Genomic DNA, 24,922 nt, shown 5'->3' with positions numbered 1-24,922 from the left:
GTTGCAGGGCTCCTGCAGACTTCAAGCTATCTTTCCCCCCTATTTCTATGCAAATGAAAACAGCCTATGGAGGCAGTTGACCTTGCAGACCTTCCAGAGGTAGCATCACAATGCCTGAGATATGAGGAAAATGATGAAATTACCATCATCTGCCTCTCAGCTGTCAACCACTTAGCTTTTAAAGTTATAAGTATTTACTATTTGTTGCTAAAAATGTTTACTATGTACAATGTGATGGGACAAGAGCATAAGGAAGACCCATGTGTCATGTGCATCAGAGAGCTCTATTTTATTAAAGGGGTTAGGAACCTGTAGGGCAAAGACATAAACAGTGTTCTCAGCTGTCACTCAGAAGCCATCTTCTACATGTATAAAATCTCAGATGGGCTGTTGGTCACAATGTTTCACTGTTAATGCATCGATCAATGCCATCAAAAGCAGTTATCCTCAAACACCAAGATGGTAATTAAATAATATTGAAATTTAATAATATTTAGTGCATGTTAATGATTAGAAAAGTAGATAATTTAAAAAATTATAGATCATATTTTTAATATCATGTTATTTGTAAATATTAATTACATTTAAATATAAACGTATATGTATTTATACACATTCCTCATCGTTAACATATACGTAATGTATTAGTTTGTTCTCATGCTGCTAATAAAGACATACTTGAAACTGGGTAATATATAAAAGAAAGAGGTTTAATTGACTCAGAGTTCCACATGGCTGAGGAGGCCTCATAATCATGGTGGAAGGCAAGGAGAAGTAAAGTCACATCTTACATGGCGGCAGGCAAGAGAGCTTGTGCAGGGGGACTCCCATTTATAAAATCATCAGATCTCATGAAATGTATTCACTACCACGCTAACAGTATGGGGAAAACAACCCACATGATTCAATTATCTCCACCTGGCTCCACCCTTGACACCCAGGGATTATCATAATTCAAGGTGAAATTTGGGTGGGAACACAGCCAAATCATATCACCTAATTATTCTTACCTGTAGTGAGACAATATGGATTTTACTTCATAAGGGGTTTGGTTATGGGAAAGATAAGAGTCTTTGCTTTTTCCCATTTGAAATTCCAAATGGGGAAATTTGGAATTTCAAATTTGGTGGCATATAAGCAGACATATAAGCACATGCCAAATGCACTTATAGATTAAGAAAATATTTCCAAAACACATAGATATGTATTGCTGCAATGTTTTTAAAGGAATAAGCCAGGAATTGATAAGTAGCAATGCACAAGAAGTGAGTTGGATGGGAATAACAGCTGCCATGACTATCAGAAGATGTAGATTCTTCTGATTTGGCCACAAGCCACCTGGGTGACCTTGGCCAGTGCAATTAACAAACATTTGTTGGGTATCATGGAAGACTTTGTAAACTGGAGATCACACAAGATGAACAAGATCTGGTTTTTGACCACAAGAAATTTATGAGCTAGTAGGGAAGATAAGACATCCAATCATAACTAATATGGTGGAATGAGAATAACAAAGAGAAAAGCAAAGCAACTACAATGGGAACTTAGAAAAGGAAAAGAAAGAAAAGCCTTTCATATATATAAAGGCTGAAGAGGAGAAAGTTTGAAGGAAGATTTTATAAAAAGACAACACCTGAAATGAGCCTTATAGGTAGATATGACTCTGATAAGGGACCGTAATGGTAGAGGATCTCTCAGAAGCAATGGAAGAGAAATTCGAATGTGTGAAGTTCAGAATTCAGCCACCAGGTGTTTTTAGCCTGGACAAGGGCTCACTGAGTCACCTATGACTCTTCAGAAATTTGTGTTTGAGACACTTGTAATAGAGATTCATGATTATTAAGATAAGAAGTCTACACAGTGTTTTCTTTTTTTGAGATGGAATTTCGTCTAGGCTGGAGTGCAATGGCACAATTTCGGCTCACTGCAACCTCTGCCTCCCATGTTCAAGCAATTCTCCTGCCTCAGCCTCTCGGGTAGCTGGGATTACAGGCATGAGCCACCATGCCTGGCTAATTTTGTATTTTTAGTAGAGATGGGGTTTCTCCATGTTAAGAATTGAGAGAGCCACTAAAAGGTGAGTCAGGAAGCATCATGATCACAGCTGTGCCTTAGAAAGCCTTCTCCAGCAGCAGTATGGGAGACGGACTGAAAGAAAGAGTAGCAGGACCAAGAAAGTGAGTCAGTGGTGCAGAAGCAAGGAATCTGCAGCAGAGACAACCAGGACCTGTGGCATGCAGAGGAATGGGGATAGAGGGGAGGTCTGGATTCAGAAGCAGTTCATAGATGACTTGATAATTAACTGGATAATTTGGTGAGAGAGAAGGTAGAATCCATGAGTAACTTAAAGCTTCTAGCTTTAGTGTCTAGGTGAGTGCTGATGTCACCAAGACAGAAAATTAACGGAATAGATTTGTGGAAGATAAAGTGTTCAGTTTAGAGTACAGTGTGTCTGAGGAGCTTATAGAGCATTGAGTTGGGAAAGCATAGAATGGTGATTCTCAACCAGAGACAATTTTACCTCCCCCACCCCCTGACACACCAGAAGATAGTTAGAAATGTCCGGAGACATTGTTAATTATCATAATTGGAGGAAGTGGAGGTTGCTACTGGCAGCTAGCTGGTGGAGTCCAGGGATGCTGCTAAACATCCTAAAATGCACAAGACAGCCCCTTGTATTAGTCTGTTCTCAAGCTGCTAATAAAGGCATACCTGAGACTGGGTAATTTACAAAGGAAAAGGTTTAATGGACTCACTGTTCCTTGTGGCTGGGGAAGCCTCACAATCATGGTGGAAGGAGGAGCAAAGTCACATCTTTCATGGCAACAGGCAAGAGAGAGAGCATGTGCAGGGGAACTCCCCTTTATAAAACCATTAGATATCATGAGAAATTCACTATCATGAGAAGAGCAAGGGAAAGACCTTTGCTCATGTTTCAGTTACCTCCCACCGGGTCCCTCCCATGACACATGGGAACTATGGGAGCTACAATTTGAGATTTGGATGAGGACACAGTCAAACAATATCAACCCCTCAACCAAGAAAGAATGAAAGAATGATCTGACCCAAAATGTCAATAGTAAAGAGATTGACAAATCCTGGTCTAGAGGGAATTAAAATTTCCAATCTGAAGTTTTAGAAAGTAGGAATGAATAGAGATGAGAACTTTTAGTCATTCATACTTCTGTGAGAGAGGAAAGAAAATTGGCCACCACTGGAGTGTACAGAAAGGGAAGAGAAGGCTGTAGCTGATAAAATCCTAGGCCATATCACCTCATTGGCAATATGAATTTTTTGGGTGCAGTAATGTCAAAAACCTTCACATATTCAAAATGCAATTATTTGATGACTGTCCTCGAGCAAGTGTGTACTCAAGAAGATAGATATGATCACCACACATTACATGTCTCAAAACATCAGTGTGTACCCTATGAATCTGCACAATTGTGTCAATGTTATAAAAATTGAATTAAATTTTAAAAAAGAAGATAGATACAGATGAGGATGGAAATCAAGGAGCAAGTGAGTTATGAATGTCCAAAAACCTAAACATGGTAGACACTCCAGGCAGTAGGCAGGGAAATATTACGTGTGGTCTAAGATTTCATTTGCAAACTTGATATCACTTGGTTACAAAACCACACTGCTATAAGACAAAAAAATTAAGAGGACTGGAGAAAGAAAGAAAGAGGAAAGCAAAGGAAAAAAGAGGAGAAGCGAGATAGGAAAAAATGGAAAGGAAACAAGGAATGGAAAGGAAAGAACACGGTAAAGACATCCTCTAGAAGGCTGACAGAATACATTGTGAGTACAGTTCTAAGGAACAAGACTAGTGGCCATTCTTGATAATTTTGTGAAACTGTGATATCAAAATATATTTCACAGACAGCAAAATATGCTTCTTGAACGGTATCACCACTGTTTTTCAAAAGCTGTCTTAACATAAAATGACAAAACAATAACCAACACCTTGTACAATTTTCCAGTACTTAAATAAATTTTGCTGCAACTCTGCTCCAGGCACTTGGCAGGTGTAGAAAGATAGTGAAATGCTCTGAAGTAAAGTACCATGCAGAGATGCACTGTGGGCAGCCTGGCAGCCTTAGACTGCTTGGCACGGAGGCAAAATAGGATTGCAAGAAACAACAAAATGGTTCTTTCTCATCCAAAATGTTATGTAGCCCACAAAGACAAGATTTACCTGGAAAACAGAATGCTATGGCAGCAGACCAAAGGAGGCATCACTGAACATGAGAGTGGGAAGACCAGGTGCCCAGCACAGGAGGTAATAGAGCATACCAGAGCCAGAAAGATCTTGAATTTGAACTCTGGCTCCACCATTTAGTGAGCTTTCTGCTTTTTGCAAGTAGCAGGATGTCTCTGAGATTTAGTTTCCTTTCTGGTAAAACATGGATGATGACATTCCTGTCTCCTAGGAGTCCGGTGATGATTAAATGAGGTAATATATGTAAAGTGTTTAGCATCACAGCTGGTGCAGGGTGGAGACTATCAGTGGCAGCTGCTATTGAGTAATATCCAAATTCTATGACTCTATGCAATGACTGAAAAAAAAAATGGGACCCACATTCCAAGGCAACCCCAGAATGGTATGTTAAAGAAGGTAACATATTTAAACATGAAAATGAATCTGTCGACCTGGATGTGACCTTCAGAACTCTGGTCAAATTTCTTCATTTTACTGATGGGAAAATTGGAGAAGAAAATGAACAGGCTATTGTGGTTTGGATGTACAAGAAGGAACAATAGATTTTAATTAAAGAGAGGTTATTATAATTTTTATATGATACAAGTTGAAGATGGAGTTAGAAAATTACCATTCATAATGAGAGAGAGAGAGAGAAAGAGTGTGTGTGTGTGTGTGTGTGTGTGTGTATTAGAAATAATAGAGTTCTTCTGAGGTGATGTCTAACAGAAAGTTATCCTTAGCTTTCTGTGAATTTGACTAGGCTTCATCACCCCCAATGCACCCATTTGTTAAGTAAACATACCTAATAAAGTTCTCTGAAGCTTCACAGAGAGATGAATAAAATAGTTTCATGAATGAACTATGATCGTAAAGAACATGCTTCTCCTAAGCTACAGCCAGGTCACTTACCTGTCCAAGAGCAAGTTAGGAGCAAACAGGAGCTTCCCTGGGTGCTCCATGGAGCGCCAGACGAGACCAATCATCAGGATCTCTAGCCAGGCACATTCTAGAAGGTGGACCTGATCATGGAGGGTCAAATCCACAAAGCCTGAAAACAAGCAAGAAAAACCCTGCTGACTCAAATGAAAAAGACTCATTACTGGTGAAATTAATGCAACAGGGATTTGAACTGACAAGGTCTATTTTCTACTAGATGGAGTAAATGCAATACGAACATACTTTATAGTGAAGTCAAGTAATTATTTTTAAAATCTAGCTATCTCAATGAATTTCAGGGTGGCATTAAGTTTCTTAGTGCCATAGTGTCACATCTACAGAAATGTACCAACTTGAGCAACACACTTAGCTTTCTATAAAGTGTTATACTCAGTGTGAAAACTTGTGTGCCTTCTACTTAGACAGTTACAATAGTACCCTGTGACTGTTCCTCATTTCTGTTTGAGTAGAAGATGTTAAGGTGAAAGAAATTTAAATTACTTGCCTTAGGCCAAGTAGGAATTGGGGCACAGGCAGAATGAAAGTCACTAAATTTCTATTTCTTTGCTTCATCACTAAATCACACTCATTTTTTTGTAGTATGTAAAAGAAAGACTCAGAAAACCCCATATATAAATAAATCACTTGGAATAATGAGTCAGATGGAATAAAAAGGTGACATTATGATTACTTCGGGTAATAACCACCAAAATGTGTTCTTGTTTTCTAATGGTGAACTAGGAGATTAAAGCTTTTTCCAATCATTACTGATAGTATTGTGGTTACCTAATAATAATAATGAGAAGGAGGAAGAAAGGAAGGAAGGAAGAAGGAAGGAGAAGAGGAAAAGGAAGAAGAGGAGGAAGAGGAGGAAGAAGAAGAAGGAGGAGGAGAGGAGGAGGAGCAGGAGGAGGAGAAGGTTTGTTGGGTTAGAAGCAGTCCTAATGTTTCTCGTACACAATTTATTTATGAATACAACAACCTGAAGAGGTAGGAACTGATATCCCATTGTACCGATGAGAAGACAGATGCTCAGAGAGCTTATTTGTCTGTTGAAGCCAAAACCTGTGCCCTTGACCACAATGGACACTATATCTTCTGAGCTCCACTTAATTAGAGAATTTGGATCAAGTGACTAAATAAATCACACACCACACACATTAAGATATGCCAGAATGACAGGGACATTAAATAAATCAAGTATCCATGAAGTTTGCTGCCTTCAAATCAGCCCCCTATTCTTTTGCACTAAGATATCCCATCATGGTCTATTTCCTTTCCTTCTCTCTTTGCCTTCAACCCTTCCTTCCCTCTTATCCACGGGAATGACTCTAGGAATCTCATTGAGTGTATGTGTGTGTGTGTTCTTTTCTTTTTCTCTCATGAATATTACACTTTTATTAGCCAGCTATACTTGTGTTGATAAAAAAGACAAAATGGAATTTTGTTTTCCTTTAACAATCAAGTGTGAATGATCTGCTTACAGGATGTTTCTTCTTGGCGCTCTTGGAGGTAACAAAAGCTCAGCATTAAACAGGTAGCTTATCATTTCTTACATGCTTAAGTATCATCTTTCAGATAATTGTTATATCCAAATAGATAATGATCCACATAGGGAAACCAAAGCTAGAGACAGAACTCAGAGTCTATGGCCCCCTCTCTTACCATCATTTCATAATCAAAGCTCGTCAATTCTGTCTTGAGGTAGCTATAATTTTCTCCTTTTTCATTGCCACTGTTAACACGCTAATTCAGCTCCTAACAGTCTCTTACCTTTTTGTCTGACTTCTTAACTCAGCATAATTATTTTAAGACTTATCCATGTGGTTGCATGTATGATGAACAGTTGATTCTTTCTATTCCTAAGTGGTATTCCATTGCAGGGATATATCCCATAAATAAATACAATATATCCTTTTATTGGACATTTGGGTTGTTTCTAGTTTTTGGCTATTACAAATAAAGCTGCTAGGAGCAATTTATATACAAATTTTTGTATGGATATATGCTTTTATTTCTCTTGGTTAAATACGTAAGAGTAGGATATCTGTACATAGTATGCCAGGTGGATGTTTTAGCTTTTTAAGAAACTGTCAAACTGTTTTCAAAGTGGTTGTACCATTTACATTCTCACCAGCAAAATATGAAAGCACCAGTTGGTCTACATCCTCACCAGTGCTTGGTATGGTCAGTCTTTTTAAATTTTATACATTCTAATAGATGTACAGAGGTATCACACAGGAACTGTGGTTTTATGTGCATTTTCCTAACGATTAATAATGTTGCACATCTTTTCATGTGTTTTTTAACAGATCATTTTGCTATACTGTATTCAAATTAATCATGCATGTATCTGTAAATCCTGCTAGACCATATACTCACTGTAGGCACAAGATGCATGATTCCATCAAATTTTGCATTTTTCAAGTTTAAATTTATTGCACCTTCCACTACATCACTCAGCCATGCCAAGGCTCATGACAGTGTAGCCTGCCTCCGAGCAGGTGTCTTTCCATTGAAAAGAGTGGATTCCACTCATGTAACGAAGGACTTGGCATCAGGAAAAATGAGAAAGTGGGTGGCTTTGTTTATAAGGATAAGTAAAAGATGAAAAAGCAATGATTTGGTTTCAGAACCCCAGGGGGTGGGGGAAGGGAGGGAACAGGTATCTCTACAGTGTGCAGTGATTTACCTATGGGATGTACTGGGTCAAAAAGAACTGGCCTTGCTCTCAAGGAAACATCTCCTGATGCAGCAGTAAATGCTCCTCTTTCTCAGTACCCACGATCTCATAGGATAAGCCAAACCGGTTTTGGTTTAAGTGATCAGTACTTAAAATGAAAGCCCTCTGGTTTCATTTCTTAATTTCATAATTCTTTAAGATTTCACCTCAATCTTTTAGGTGAAGTCTCATAATAGTAATGTAAACTTAACACTGTAAATTAAACTTACTTGCAGAAATGTTAAGATTCAAAAGGGAGGCTTTTTCTCTCTTCTCATGACATTTGCTATATGTAATATTGCCACCCATGATGAAACCTACCCCAGATTATCTAACACCCTAAATAAACCTCAAAAAGAATCACGCAGGATGAGCTCTGGGCGTGTCTCATGAATTAGAACTGCAGTTGACCATGTAACCGATCAATATGGAAAACCAAAGGCCCCTTTCTGATGGGAACTTTACATGTTAAGTTGAATTATAATTTTTAATTCCCACTTTACAGTTCCAGTATTACTTAGGTCTGACAGTTTTAGTGGCCTTTTGGAAGCCAAAGAAGCTCCCCGTAAGCACTTGCGCCATGTAAGTATGGTGATCAAGGAATCCATCTGAAGCATGTCTGTTGGTAATAGTTTTCAGTCGGAGGCCAGCAGGATTGCTCGATCCTTCTGTGGAAATGTTGTAGACCTCTCAAAAAGAGTCTATTTAATTATCTTTCCCAGCTGTGCATATTGCCTGCAGACAAGGGTTATTACATCTGTTGCACAGTGTGCTCTGCAAGTTCCTGGGTCAGAGTTGGGAGACAGTGTGCAGGAAAGGTTATCAATTAACCTTCTCAATGAATGTGAAGACTATGAAAGATTATTAGATGGAGTGTCTCTTTTCTTCCAATAGACTGGTCTTGACTTTACCACACAGCATCTAACTACCTTTTCAGCGTGGAATAAATATCCATGAGACACCTTCAGTTCATAGCCAATGGAGAAAAATAATGTAATAAATCACATGCAAAATTATATTGGGCCAACTATGGATAGACATCAAGTTTCAAGACCTTGGTTTATTTTCCTGATAAACAGGAAGAATGTTCTAATATGCAATTCCAAATGAACCTGCTATAATAACTTAGAGGCATTCAAAAAGTAAATCCCATTCTCTCTTGAACACTAGAAAGTGTCACCAATAATAAAGTGGGAGCTTAGCAGTTGCTACGGGACATAAGGAGAGGTATCAGTGATAGATATTCTCGCAGGTGGCAAGTGAGAGGTGATTCATCTCCCCATCACTTGAGGACCTCCATCTCAATGACATGGGGGCCGTGGGCCTGTGGCCTTCACACAGGAGGGACAGAATGCATATCGAAAAAGTAGTAACAATAGTTTGATAAGACTAGGTGAAATCAGTTGCTCAGAAATCTCATTTAATAAAATAAAAATTTTGTAAAAGCAAACTCAGGTTTTAATCCCTAGTCTATATTCACAAGTCCCAGTAATAGTGAATCCAGCGATGATATATTGAAAACAGAGAGAAATGCCTTAAAATCCTCACTCCTCACCCCCTGTATGGGCAGTAATCTAGCTAATAAAATTGAGGGGAGTCTCTTTCATGGCACAATTCACCCCTCCATCATAAACCAGCTCACTACTTCCAGCTTCATCACCAAGCACAGACATCCCTGCCTTCTGCCTTCCATTATACAGTACAGTTTTTCCTCCAAGAAATGTTAACTTTGTTTTGACTGTGAAAGAAGCTCATGGCATGTCCACCTCCCTGCCCCAGGCCTCACGAGATTCCGAGCCCTCTCTCAACTCTGCTCTGCTAGGGACTTCTTCCACATTGCCTAATTTGCATTGGTACACAAAGAGATTCTTGAAGCCTCACCCCCCTTTACTGGGTGTGGCAAGGCTCTTAGAAATGATGTTGAAAAGTGTGCAGAGATCTCCAAGCAAAATGACTAATATAATCTAAATCCTTGTAAAGTTCCACACTACCTTGGAGTAAAAGATAAATCAGGGTGGCTCTTCAGTAGAGACATGAAAAAAAGTAAGCACTACAGTAATTATATTCCTGCTTCCATGGGATACAGTCTATGAAGATTCAAAGCAGAAACACTGCAAAAGAAAAAAGCAACATTTCCCTGGGAGTGCTATTTACAAAAAGCTAGGTGGTTGGTTCCCTCAGTAGATTCACTGGAAAAAAAAATATTGGTTTCCTGACCTTCAAAAGAGATAATCATTTTCTCAGTCATATGATGACCCCAATGTTCTCCAAAATGTCAGTCATGAAATTGCCTGTTGCATTTTTTTCTGTATTGGCTTTTTACTCAATAGAAGAATAGTTGAATAATTCATCTCTTTCCCCTTCAATGCCAAAGACTCAGTGCAAGAGTACAGTATGGGAAAAAAATAAATCATGGAAGGAAGATTGTGGCACAATGATGGCTACAAGCTAAATAAAACTTTGGATTTCTGGGAGAAAGCTTATAGAATACATAGTATCAGAAGAACTAGACTCCTGTGTAAATACCAAGCAGCCCTCATGTCCTATATTTTGCAATTTATTCTCTAAAAAGGAGTAACTTATTGCCATACCATGGACCACGGGCCCTATCGTTCCTATAGTACAGTTGAAATGACCTTCCTTCTCTCCAAAAAGAAATGTTTGGACTCTCTTATATGCAGAGTCATTAAAGCTATGATTCCCATTCTGCAACACTTTAAGATATCTTCGATAACAGGACAAACATTTAAAAAAATTAAGAAAATGAGTTTAATCCATTTAAATGAAGAATGTCACAAACAACTCTTACCAAATATGTACTACTGTTAGAAAATAAAATAAATGCAACATCCATCACCAAAATAAATTGTAATGGAATAAATACTCACTTGTTTTGAAATATTGTGAGTCTCAATGCCAGAAGAACATGACCTTTCTCTTGAACCTGCCCTACATCACCATCACCGTGACGATTCTGGTTTTGCTCTGCTATAGTAAGGGGGTGTGAGCAGCTCCCGCCCTGACCCCCATCCCATATCGTACCACCTATCCAATGCTCTTATGCAGCTGCCATACTAAATAACCACCTTGCCAATATCAAGCTGACTCTTTCTTTCTTGAGGCTACAATAGCCTTCGTCCACAGGCCTGAGGACTAGCTATTTCCAAATCACATCCCAACATGGGACTTTTTGATTATCTGAAGGGCACACTCCCACCCATCTCCCAACAGAATGAGGAGGGCAGAAGTAATGAAGTCATGAGCTGAAAAGTCAAGAAGACCTGACTTTCAATTCTTCTGTGGTCTACAGCCAACTAATTAATATCTCCGAAAGCATTTCCTGTCTGTAAAATGCAGATGGACTGACCTACCACCTAGGGTTACTGTAAAAATTAAGGGGTTAGCAGATGTCCCAGAAAGCCATGGTAGCTACTCAATAAATATTAGTTCTATTCTCTACTTCATCCCAACAGGCTGCAATTTCTGCCCAATAGAAGAAAGCACTGCTTTTGCAAAACACCAGGAGAAATGTTTTGTTTTAAAATATTTTAGGTTTATAACTTCAAACTTAAAATGGGCAGTTTGTGCTTGCCCTCATTCATGATGTCATGTTATATTTTCTGTTTATGTTTTTCTTTTCATTTATATATAAAAATAACCTAATAAAAAGGATAAAAAGGCTTCCTGGACCTCAAATAGCCCTAAAAAACAATATTTTTCGTGATTTAAAAGGAGAGGGAACAACAGCATGTGGATTATATTTTGCCTAAAATACATGTGCAAAGAAATGAGAAAAGAAAGCACGTTTGGGGTTTTATTACGCTCCAAGCATTTCAAGATGTTTAGCATGTCCAGAATGCAGCTGTCTTCATACACCCCCAATTAGAAATAGTTGATGGTTTTCTGCTGAACCCAGCAGCCCTCCACACTGTGTTTGCTGCTGTCTATTTGCCTTGGGATAGACAGAACAAAACTTGCCTTGTAGTGACTACTTGCCTTGGGAAACAAAGTGGTGTTCTTCGGGCAAACGCTACGCAGTAAAAACCAGTGGTAAGAAAAAAAAACTGAATTCATTTGAGAAAAAATTGAAGGATTTAGTCCAGAAGTTTTACAATAAACAAAGGTACTGCTTCTTAAAACAAACGGTGTATGCCTCAAATAAATACCCCATATTAAGATGACCGTTTCTTGAAAGAAGTATGAATGATGAAAGTCATGATATCTATGTAAATCTGCAAACTTGCCAATTTTGACTATGCAATCTGATAACAGCACCGTGTATTACTTTATATAATGTAATGAAGACATTTCTGACATTACCCATTCCTTCAGAACAATGCAACAGAACTTACATCTTACTCTGAGATTTTTTTTTTTGCATATACAAATTCAAAGGTGATGTTTCTGTAGTATATACCAACTAAAAGCCAACACGATTCTTTGTGATAATGCTACTTCTTCCTCATTTTTATCTAAATGGAGGATAAAAACCAATAGAAGGCCTGCAGTATTTCCTAGACCTGTCTATTGTAATGCATACATGAGGTATAAACTACACGGCGAAGAAAGTCTCTCCTTTGCCAAGACCTTAAGTACAATGAGTGGCTAACTCATTGTAGACCAATCATTAAGAAAAGAAACCTAAAGACAAAACTGGTTTCAAGTCTGCTCAACTGTTGCTTGGTTTTCAACTCCAACCCAAGTAACCACACTCCTTATAATGCTCCTTTGAAAAATTATTAGTCTTAACCACAAAACTGCATTCTAACTCTACTTCAAAAATTCTTTAGCAGCTTTTCCCTGCTCTGGACATCAGCTCATGTGCACGGTTTAGTCATCCTGTGTGTTTGTGTATGTAATATATTGTAGTTACATTCTACTCACCCACTAGTATTTGATTATTTTTACACATCAACATATAGGACATAAAAGCAGTGTATGCACTTCTTCTCTATTTAGAAAGAAAAATGAAGCTTATAAAGCCCCTCAAGAAATTCAGGTTTAGAATTATAGATTGTAGCTTATGTAAAATAACTATAATACAAAGAGAGAAATTATTCTTTAAATATAAATTTTATGAAATATTTCCCATAACCTTTATTCATCAGTTTAGTTTACCACATACCTTTTAATGGCTAAATATGTATATTTTTTTCAAAAGCTGGATATATCTTAATTCTGATCATGATATATACAAACTTTTAAAATACTGGGTATATTCCTTTAAAAATTTATGGCCTCACTTTTTGTAGGAAGTTGATATAAGAAAATGTCATTTGTATCTTTGGCAAAGGGGAGTATGAAGATATTAAGCAGTATCCCTCCTGTAAGCATTCATTTCTCTGGCAAATTTCTCTCCAAATTTGGTAACAAGAAAAGGTTTTCCTCTCCTAAATAATTTATGCTCCTATTTGTTACCTAATAAGAATGAGGAAACTACTTACAAACTTCATGCAGCCCCACCATCAGGAAGCACAGGTGTTAATAAAATGTTCAAAAGCAATAACAATTTTACTTGTTTCATGGGAAAATGATTGCCTCACTCCTACTTGTTTCTGGATCTCACACTTGACTGTATTATTGAATTACTAGGTACCTCATAGGAGACTTTGCAAAGTAGACAGATAAATAAATCATTAAAATTTGTATATTTGTTTTCACACACACACACATAATTACCCTTTTTTTCTCTCCATTTAACAACAAGTAAGTTGTTTGATGACAGGTGAGGAAGTAGTTTGTCAGGAGAAAAGAATTAATCTCACAGCTCTATCTGACTCCAGAAAGAAAAATAAGTCAACACTTTCAGATTTGAGGATGAGACTTGGGGATCACAAAAAAAAAATGTCCCTTAGAGAAAACAAAGCAGATGGCAATCCTACCTTGTTACCAGCCCCATCTGTATTACACTCAGAGCCTTGGTTTATGAAGAGATGGTTGTCATGACAATAAGCATTTGAGAAGAGTTCTGGAGAAGCTGATGGATTTAAGAGTATCTTCTAGCTTCCCAATTTTCCAAACACACACAAAAAAACCCATCCCCACCCTTATCCCCAAATAAACAATTCTATTACTTCTCATATTTGCTACAATTATGCTATGTAGATATTATGAAATTTTGTACTCTCTCTTATCAAAATCTCCTGGGAGTGACAGAACAGATCCTTACTCTGATACAGCACAGCTTGAAGGTAAACTAGTCTTTTATTTTTGTTCAGCAAAGGCAGTTGTATTAACCACAGCTTCTTTTTTTTTTTTTTTTTTTTTTCCTTACACGCTCAGAAAGAAATCAATTTCAGCTTAAATGAGAAAGGGGAAAAAGGTAAAAGAAATTATTTTTCAGTTTCTGAGAGTAGATTGCAAACTAAAGAAGGGAAAAAATTAATAAACTATGAAGTAAAGTACTTAAGACTGCCCTTTTAAGTGCTTGTCAAATGGACAGGAAGGACAGCCACTGTGGAGTGATTCCGAGTTACCTGACAAAGAGCACAGACTGGCTGCATCCGAAAAGTCAACAAGCACTTGTACCTTGGAACATACATTCTTTCCATCAACCTAGAAGCAGACCTATGAGCATTTCAAATACTATTGTCATCAGTCTGCATTTTCCAGATAACTGTATGCTCCTGGTAAACACTACAAATCTCATCAAAACAAAGACTAAGAGGGAAGTAGACAGTCTCTTTTTTAGAGCAAGTCTCCAAACCACATGGACAAGGATAGCTTCCTCCCATTCTCCCATCACCACCCAGCTCAAGACCCTCCATGAAGCCAAAATTGATGACAACACTGTTGTTTTAGTGAGATATTCCTCACACACCACACACACACACACACACACGATTTAAAATCTAGAGGAACACCTGTTGTTGCCAAGAACCCAGGGACTTATAGTTCTGGAATGGATTAAGAGCAAAAAAAAGAGGCTTATATTCCCATTTTCTACTTAAGTTCAGAATGTTGAAATGGGAGTTTTACAAGGTAAAATTGCCAGAAATGCTGAGTATCAAATCATATGACAATGCTTCAACTGGGAGGCCAGAGAAAAGCCCCATGGCTCCATATACAGAAGGAGTGGGCCCAGCCAGTCAGGAGCCCTTTGGGGTCCAAGGGTCTCAAAGCACATGGGGGGTTAATTTAGAAAAGACTTCTCCCTTCCTTCCAGTCTTTCTATGGTTCCCTATCTCCCACATTCATTCCATTATCCTACACAAATTTCAGCAGGAAAGAGAGAGAACAAACAACCAAAGAAAGGAGAAAAATTTATTTCAGCCTCTTCCACCCCACCTTTGAAGTCAGTAATCACTGAACTTGTATATGCCATTCTAGAGAGAGGCCAAAAGGAGATTGGAAGCCAGAACTATTTTTCTTTAACCCATGGTGGATTCTTTTATAAGCACAGTAGATCTTGCCAGGTCATTAAATAACCACTCTAAAAATAAAGTGGGTAGCTAGGTACTACAGTTGGGATGTGGTTTGTCCCCACCAAAACTCATGCTGAAATTTAATTGCGTGTTACGATGTAACAGTGCACAGAATTGAGGCCTTTAAGAAGTGATTAGGATGTTAAGATGTATTCATGTCTTTCTCATGAGAATAAATTAGTTCTCCAGGGAATGGATTAGTCTCATAGTTACAAAGTGAGTTAGCCCCTTTTGTCCCCTCTCTTTCTCTTTGCATGTGCCCATTTCTCCTTCCAATTCTCTGCTGTGTTATGACACAGCATGAGGCTGTCATTAAAAGATGGCCAGATGTGGCTGTCTGATCTTGAACTTCTCAGCCTCTAGGATTGTGAGTCAAATAAATCTTTATAATTTATACATTACCCAGTCTCAGGTATTCTATTATAGGAACAGAAAATAGACTAAGACACCAGGCCACCCTATAAGAGAAACTCTCTAGATGCTAATTACTTTGAAAGTAAAAAATATCCCATTTCTTGCTAGCTCAACATAGCCTCTGGCTTGGTACTGGGTCTCATCAACAATGTTGGCTCCCTAAGGATTACAACAAGAACTACAGCACTATTTCCTAATAAAGATAAAGAGTAACCATATTAGTTTCCTTGGGTTGCCATAATCAAGCACTACAAAATGGGTGGCTCAAATCTGCCTTACATTTAGTAGTAAAAATGTATTCGGTCTTCAAGATTGCAAAGCCTCTTGTCCTAAGTATTTTAGGTCACAAATGAGAATAGTTTGGATTGGGGTTACTAAAAAAGGCCAAAAAACAAAACAAAACCATAAACCCCTCCCACATACAAAACAATGGCACATATACCAAATTAAAGCAAAGTTTACAAATATTTAGCAAGGCAGAGAAGGAGGTATCTTTTCTTAAATACAAGGACATGCAGGTGTCGTCACTGAAATGACATAGACTGTTGTTATTCCATCTCATGATGACAAGACTAGAGATTGTCCTAGAAGAGAACCGATTTATCTCAGGAAATCATTACCTGGGCTCTAATTTGCTCAGGGAATGCTGGAATTAAAAAAAGGCAGAATCACTCCTTTCCAGGAAAACCTAATTAGATATCATATTTATATAAAGAGAAAAGTATCTGTTGACTACCTTCTTAGAGTTCCAAGTATCTCAATAGGACTGTTAAGTTTTTCCATGTAGAATGGATATCATTATCATGAGGATGCAATGTGTGATAGAAGGGATAATGGGCTTTGTTAGGTGCAGCTTTGCCACTTATGAGTCAGGTGATTTGGGGTGAATTATTTAATTTCTGGTGCCTAGCAGAGTGTCTTCTCTTAGTGTATGCTCTATGGATATTTTTTGAATGAATGAATGAATTGTTCTGGGTTGCAATTTCTTCATCTGCAAAATGAGAATGGTAACACTATCCCTGTAGCATGTTATGGTGAAAACTAGAAAGAATATATAAAAAGAATCTATCACATTCCCTGGAAAATATGGGTGGTCAACAAATAAACGGTACCTATCATTGTATGACTTCCTTTTTCATTATAAAAAGTACCAAATATTATGCAGATAGCAAATTCTGTACTTATCACCTAACCATGAGCTTCACATATAAAATTTATAGGTTGAAACACACACATAAGAGAGTTCTTAAATATTTTTATTCCATTTGGAAATCTGGTATAGTCTACAGATGACTTCTCAGATTAAGGTTTTAAGTGCATAAAACAAAATATTTTTAAAAATCACAAAATGAAACAAGTTATACTGAAATCCAGTTCTTAAAAATGCCTGGGTATTTATGAACCCCAGAGTAAGAGCCCCTGATAGGGTAAGGATCAAAGTCAATGACTTCCCAGATGATCAAAGGCTGCTGGAAGACTGTCTCATTACATCTTTTCAGAGGACTGTAGGAGACATTTTGATTCATTACATATTTTCTCTCGAATCCAAAACACAACAGACTAAATAAGAATTTCATGCATCCTACATTGCAAACAAGAAATCTCTTTCTTCATCTCCTGCTTTTCTTGTAATGCTCTCATAAAATGATTGAAGAGCTAAGAAAGTATTATTAACTACTGGAAATGCTTGTTATATATAAGACAAACAGATTTTTAAAAAGGTTTTAGTACAGATCCAGTAAAACAACTGCTATTTAAGAGCAGGTACAAGAGTTGGCCTTAATGACTCACTTTCAGTGATGACTCACTTCATAAACTATTAAAGGAAGTCATTAATATCCTTAACTAACTAAAGAAAGTCTGTGAAAATGCATCAAGATTTGAAGATTAAATGTAAATGCAAGCCTTAAAATAGATTAATTCTTTAATAAATTATGAAATGATTTTGAGATATCAAAATCATTTTATTTACTTTGAAGTGATAGCAAAATCTGTTAATATGAAGCTACACAAGAAATAAACAGGTAAAACCTCCAAAATACATGTTTCTTGCCTTTCAAATCTCTTGTAAAGATTTGCCTGAGGTATGAAGCTTTCTCTGGAGCCTGAACAGACATGGCCAGCTGAGGATTCCCAGGAGAACCAGGACAGCCACTCAGACGTTGACACTGATACAACCATGACGAGGGTGTTTGGAACAGATGATGTAACTCTGTTGGACTGTCCACTCAGCCCATTTTGTACAACTTCTGTGGGTTCTGTCCATGACATCTTAGATACCAATAAAAGTCCAAATTTAGGACTAGGAATACATGGCAAAAACCAAATCATTCCAATGGCATGTAGCTACATGAAAGGATGCTGTTTTGGACAGCCAATGGAGGGGAAGGATACCTAAACTTTGGAATGTAAGTTAAGAGGAAGAAAACAGATCCTAAACATAAATACTTGAAGGGTCACCAAACATATGAGAATTAACTCTAGTTGTTTAAGAAAACAACTGATATAGTGATATAGTCTCTATCTGGGGTCTGCAAGATCATGTAGGTTTAATAACGTGCTTTCAGAAAAATGTAATTGGTTGAGTGAAAAAGGTTTCTGATCCTCTTCCTTAACCTTTCCGCAGTTCTAGAAGATACTCCTCCTCCTCCAGTGCATGACTTCCTGAGTCATCTGTGTGCTGGACTCACTAGAAAGGAGGATGCATTTGCCCTCATCTTTGCTTTTCCCAAAGAACCCAGCACAGTGCTTTTCACAAAACTGATATTCAAAAAGGATTCTGAGTGAATGTTTGCGAGAAGCTAAAAAAGAACAGAAAAAAAAGAAATAATGCTGATTTTATTGGCAACTATAATATCCTCTTGGTATGGGCAGCTAGACTAGGCCTCATTATATTTGAGGCTATGTGTAAATTGCACAGTTACATGTAAATTTTACATAACCATTGAATACATCCCCCACTCCCACCCCAATGGGGATGCTTCAGAGAAATAACAAAGGTAAAGATAAAAATTTAAGAACAGTCCTAGCTACACAGAAAATCTAAAGCCATAACATAGGAGAGCAAATAATTTTCTTAATAAGCCCAAGGAAAATATTTAATTTGTTAAGTGGGATATGAAACCAATGAGTTAATGTGAAATTTTAAAACAGAGATAATAAGTAACATGAAAGATTAACCAAAAGCTAACAAACAGAGGAACAAAATGCCAAGAAGTAGCAAGAAGAGCTGGGGTTTCCCTCATCACTTCTGAAAGCTTTGGGGACACCTCTAAGTGCTCGTTCCCTCCCCGTGGCTTTCCTGGGCTTGCTTTCGAATCTTTTCAGAATGGTAGCATCTTTAAAGATTTTCCATTCTCCATTACTGCTTTTCTTTTATTTCTGTTTTTTTTTCTCTTCTGCCACTCCATCCAGTGGAGTTTTAGCAAAGTGAACATGATTTAACATTTGAACTCTATCAAAAATTTCAGATAACTTTTTCCCTGTTAAAAACACAGTCAATGTCAAGAAAGAGGCGAAAGTGGAACCATGGTTTGCTGAAAAATTACTTAGGTTCTTGGATCTATCTGTCTCCAGCAATCATAGCTTTTCTGCACATTGCTTCTCAGGGCTTATTTTTCTCCCGATGTATCCATATTAGCAGTCATAATGTGTTATACTCGTCCATTGGAAGTACCTACAGCTATAATATTATCCTATGAGATAGTTTGTATCTTCTGACTAATTTTGCAACACTGGGGCTATGATTACAATTAAACATTTATCAGAGTGTAAAAAGCATTCCAAGTTTCCTAACGTTGCCACAAAAAGATTACAAGGGTTGGGGTTTATAGTGACCTAATGTCTCAATTTCCATTTCTTGAAGGATCTACCACAGGATCTTTCACTTATTTAGTAGTTGATTAGTAAATTCAGTGTTGATTGAACGGATTTAAAAATAAATAATTATATTTTTGGAAAATTCAGAAGCCAGACATATGCCAATACTGACTTCCTACAAAGACTGATCAGATCCACCCCCATTAACTAGATTTTCACAAATCATCCAAAGCAATAAACAGTAAGATGCTCTTCACATTGTTTTTGTTTTGTGTTGCTTTGTTTTTCTTTGTTTTTGCTTTGGCCAGGACTACGAAGTCCACTTACATAAGGAGAGACAGTACCTGCTTTTTGATTCTTATTGCCCCATTTTACTAGCTGGGATGAAGTAGTAGAATAACACCATTGGATGGTCTGGAACATGTTTGTCACTCAAATCGTCTTTGTCCTTAATAGATAGTGGATGGTCTCCTACTTGTTTGAAATTACCCAAAAAATGGGATTCCCTGTACTTTATTCCAAGCATGGCACTTATGGATTTGCTCAGTTAAATCAATATGTCAATAACAATTTCATTCTTCAAATAGTTACTGAAGACCTATTACATTCAATTTACTGTGTTAAGGATTGAAATTAGCATACTTTTACTTTTATTTTGTATATTGAGATGGATGAACCTCAAAGTTCTACGTTTACCCTCTATATGCATGCTTATCACTGTCTATTGCTGGAAAGGGAATGATATCTCAAGAGGCACATAACATGGTCTCATATTACTGGTATCAAAATAAGGCACTGCAAGTCTTGGTACCCAATCCAGAGGTACCATTTGCAAGCTAACAAGAGCCCAGAGGACAGGAGAATTGGTAATGAATCAGTGGGCAGTCCACTAAGGCAGAGGGGCTTTGGCACAGCCCAACAGACAGACAGAAATGAAGCTCTCAGGGCTCAAGAGGAGCCATATTCCAGGCAGAACAAGGATCATGGAAACCACACAAGCAAGGACTAACAGTCAGGAATGAATAGAACATATAGAGAGGACAGTGGGAGGCCCCCCTGGCTAAAGCAAAAGTGTATTGAAAGAAGGAAACCTTTGTCTCGATGGATCGTAGGCAAACTGAGAGGGACTGTAACACTTTGCTGAGAAGTTTGAATGTGATTCCTTGGTGACCACAGCAGGAGGTCCTGAAGTCCCTGTCCTTCAGAGGCAAACAAGGAGGCTGTTCCACACAGACTATCAGGGAAAAAATGCACTGTTTATCAAAAGATATGAATGTTCTTGACAGGCAAAGCCCTCCTCAAATGAAATGGCAGTGCAGGGAGATGATATTCAGTGTGATGTAGCTGAGAGTACTTAAGAGTGTGGCCTGAACCCAGCAGGGCCTTGGGTGAGATCTCAGCTCAGCTACTTCATAGTGGAGACACCTTGAGAAAGCTATGTAACTTCTCCAGGCCTTAGCTTCTTCAGCTGAAAATGGAGCTTAATTAAAAAAGAGAGCACTTTCCTCATAGCGTTATCATGAAGAGGAAAGAAATCTGTAAGTATAAAGTGCTAGAACAGTGTCTGGTGCCTGGTCATTACTCATTAAGTGTTAGCTCATTAGCAGTTGTTGTACTCATTGTGATTCAAGGTGGTTCAATCCAGCTGATATAAATGTATTTTTAGGGCGCCGACCTTCCTCTAAAATTCTTACCATTCATGTGGAATAAATAAAATCAAGTAACAATAATAATGATAATTCAAATGATTTGTATCTTCAAAAAAGTCTAACTAGAAAATAGAAATTAAGGACACAATGTAGTTAGAATTTCAATGTTGAACTTAAAAACACCTTTTTCAACTATCTGATGTATATCTTAAGTCATAATTTTACTTGAAGCAGGACTTCCCATATATTTTTGCTATCCATTAGCTCATGTCCCTGGGAGAATTGTGTAGAATTTTGTGTCTCACACTTCCTGTCATATAAGTGCTCAATAAATCTTGGGTGGATGGAAGGATGGATGGATGAATACATGAATGGATGGAAGGATGGATGGATGAGTGGATGGACAGATAGACTGATGGGTCCTCGACAGATGGATGGAAAGATGGATAGGAGAAGGAAGAAAGGCAAACAGGCAGGCAAGCATGTCAGATGTCACTTGTTGGCCCGGAACAAGAAGTCAAAAGCCCTTTTATGGACTCAGGAGTTTTGGATCCAGGGCCACTACCCCATGTTCCTAGGGGCTGCTTTTCATGCAGATTGTCAGCTTCCACAGGTAGCAAGGGGACCCATGATTTCACAGTGGCTGCTGAGTGTGTGTTCCACATGGTCTCACCCTCCTTGTATCTTTCCTAAAACGACCCCACAGCTGGTTTTGAGAAACACTGAAGATATGAGAAGGCATATGAAAGGCATTATGGTTTCCCCTTTGCATCTGGGAAAATGACATTATTTAATTATTTTTGATAAAGATTGGTTTACTAAGTCAAGACAAAATACCTGCCTTGGAAATTGATCTTTCCAATGATAATCAAATGAAAATACCCTAAGCACAAATGTACAGGCTTGACTCTTTCCCTTGCTCATTCTTGCCCTCTTTATCAATGAGCATCTCTTTCCTGATATTTTTAAAATGAGATTTATAGGCATGCTGGTAGCTTGCTAGAATGCACTGTATTGTATTTTAGAGAAAAAGAAGCAAGGAAGATTCCTTACTTACTTTGATCCAGTTTCCTGGACTCACTTTTGATAAAGAGACTCATTTTGGACACTGCCCACTGTCACAGATGGAGCAACCAGTAGGACAGGCTTTGTCACCCACGGGTGCTAAGTCAGCAGCTGAGGAGCATCTTAGGGCATCAGCTCACCCTTATGGTGTATCCGGAGGAATGCTTTACAATTTAATTCAGCAAGTTTTTAATGAGTATATATGTGCCTAGCATTGTATCATGCTCTGCGAGAGACACAAATCAGAGACCAGAGATCATATTTGGACAGTTTACTGCAAATTTAGTAGAGCTTATTTTTTTAAATGACAAGGTTCCAGTCTTAAAGAGCCAGCATTAGTGTTTTCCATATAATGTGGGCATAAAAGACTCTAATCTGCAGGCTAGAAGGGACCTCAGAGTTGTATAGTGCAGTCCACCTGTTTTATACATGAGGAAACTGAGGTCTAGAAAGGAGAAGGTATTTGGCATAAACCGTATCCACAGAACATCTAAAATTCAAACTGAGTACTCTCAAACTTTTGTCACTAACCTGGCTGCCTCTGTGACCTTGGGCAACTTATTTACCATCTCTGTAACTCAGTTTCCCCATTTAAAAATAGTGGTAATATTAGTAACTACCTTCTAGGGTTGTTAGGAGAATTAAGCAAGTTAGTACATATAGTGCCTGGCATAGAGACTGTATTCTAGAAGTATTCATTATTATCATTATCATTATTTTGCAGTTTAAAAATATAGAGAGAGATATCCATGGTAGAATTCCCCGTACTGCTTCATCTAGAAAGAAAAACTAAGTACCATATTAAGTGGCAGTGTGTCTAATGGAAGACATTGGTGCAGATCCTGGCTTCTCCACTAAGTAGCCGTGTGGCCTTGGGCAAGACACTCAACCTTTCTGAACCTCAATTTTATTATCTGTGCAATGAGGACAGTAACACCCACTCTGCTTCCTCCCAGGTTGTTTAAAAGTTCTGTTGAGATATTGGTTAATAAAGCAAGTTATGAATTGCTAAGTGCTGTACATGTCAGGAATAGTAGAGCAGAAAACTAGGATCACAGCCAGAGAACTTGAGAAGAGTGGGATCTGCAAGGAGCCAGAGCTGGAGCTGGTCCCAGGTCTGGAAACAAGGCATGTGCCCTCGTGCTTCTCTGGTCCTTTCCTTGACTTGTTTCCTTTGTGGCTTGAGTTGTACAATTTGGTAAGAAAGCTGTGACTTTTGAGAAGGGGATAGATAGGTCCTGTTCACTTGCTCTGGGCCAAGTCTGACCCAGAGAAGAGAAGTTACTGTTATTAAATAGATCAATACATCTAGCTCCACACCTTGCTGGCTGTAATGCAAAGGTGTTGGGTGTCTCATTGGATGAGACAGTATGTCAGCAGCACTTTGGCAGCTGAATGTGGTTTTATTATCTCCACAGAGTTCAAGATGTTTTCTCCTTTATAGATTGTCAGTTGCCCAGGACAACTTTGTATTTTATGTATATATAAAAATCTTTAGATTACAGAAGAACCAGATGGCCTAATTTATAAATTAACCACTAAAACCACAACTCGTTTATTGTCATGAAGTACAATTTACCACAGAAAAAGATCCTTTTCCTCTTCATAATTTTATTTTTCAAACCTGTGAGTGGGGGAAGGATGTCAGAGACTCCCCATCCCACCCATCAACATTTTGCAGTTCAAGCCAAAATTACTGAAATTAGTGAGCTAGGTAGGCTTAACTAAACCAAAAAGCATGCTTCGGCCCAGGCATCATAAGTACTAGATAATATATGTTATAATAGACATATTTACAAAAAACTTGGCAGTCTCCATTTCCTCAGGTTCAGATCTCTTTTAAATCTGCTTTTCTTATCTACCACTGGGGTAGGTAACTAAGACAGTGTTCTACACATGAGTCACAAAAAAAAAATCACTCTATTAATAGATAACGGTGCCCAGTAGTCCACCACTGCTTATGGAAGCAAATCCACACACTTCAAGAAACGTATCACTTTTCCATCCTTTCCCCACCCACCTTGCCAACCTTGTCTTCCAAATTCCAAGCTAGAGTGTCTCTGTCCTCAAGAAAGTGTCTTGAGTGTCCCTAGAATATGACATCCTATTTCTTTCTGGTCTTATGTTTTCACTCACAAAAACATTCATTGTCTTCTATGTATTGGGTGCTATCAAAGATAGAAAGATATAAAAACACATAAGAAAACATAAAAGAACCTTGAAAACATTATGTCAAGTGAAATAAGGCAGGCACAAAAGGAAAAATGTTGGATGATTCCATCTATATGAGTAGCCAAACGCGTAGAAAGAGAAAGTAGATGAGAAGTTTCCTGAGGCTGAGGGCAGGAGGAAATGGAGAGCTATTGTGTAATGGGTACAGAATTTGCCTGGGATGATGAGAAAGTTCTGGAGATGGATGGTGATAATGGTTTCACAACAGTGTGAATGTACTTAACGCCACTGAGCTATACACTTCAAGAGGTTAAAATGGTAAATTGTATGTTACTTATATATTACCACAATACATTTTTAGGGCATAACAAGAAAAATGAATAAGACACAATATCTGCCCTCAAAGAGCTCACTGTTGAGTTGGAATGAGCAGAAAACCTTAAATAAAAATGGCAGATGCAGTAATACAGAAGCCTTCCCTGACACCAAAGAGACTCAGCCTGGTGTCAGGGAA

The 24,922-nt window shown here is 38.0% G+C and overlaps 1 protein-coding gene across 7 annotated transcripts in view; it reads right to left on the bottom strand.

The window, feature by feature from the left end:
• The window catches only part of ESR1 (estrogen receptor 1), a 445,612-nt gene that overhangs the window by 115,536 nt on the left and 305,154 nt on the right, over positions 1-24,922 (bottom strand). For all 7 annotated transcript variants that reach the window (XM_003255892.3, XM_012506023.2, XM_003255891.3 and 4 more), the window contains one exon: positions 5,117-5,255. In XM_003255892.3, the coding sequence (XP_003255940.1) occupies positions 5,117-5,255 (139 nt within the window). The remainder of the gene's footprint in view (positions 1-5,116; positions 5,256-24,922) is intronic.

The sequence above is a fragment of the Nomascus leucogenys genome, chromosome 3, assembly GCF_006542625.1.
Source record: "Nomascus leucogenys isolate Asia chromosome 3, Asia_NLE_v1, whole genome shotgun sequence".
Lineage (NCBI taxonomy): Eukaryota > Metazoa > Chordata > Mammalia > Primates > Hylobatidae > Nomascus > Nomascus leucogenys.
This window is presented reverse-complemented; position numbering and strand designations above follow the sequence as displayed.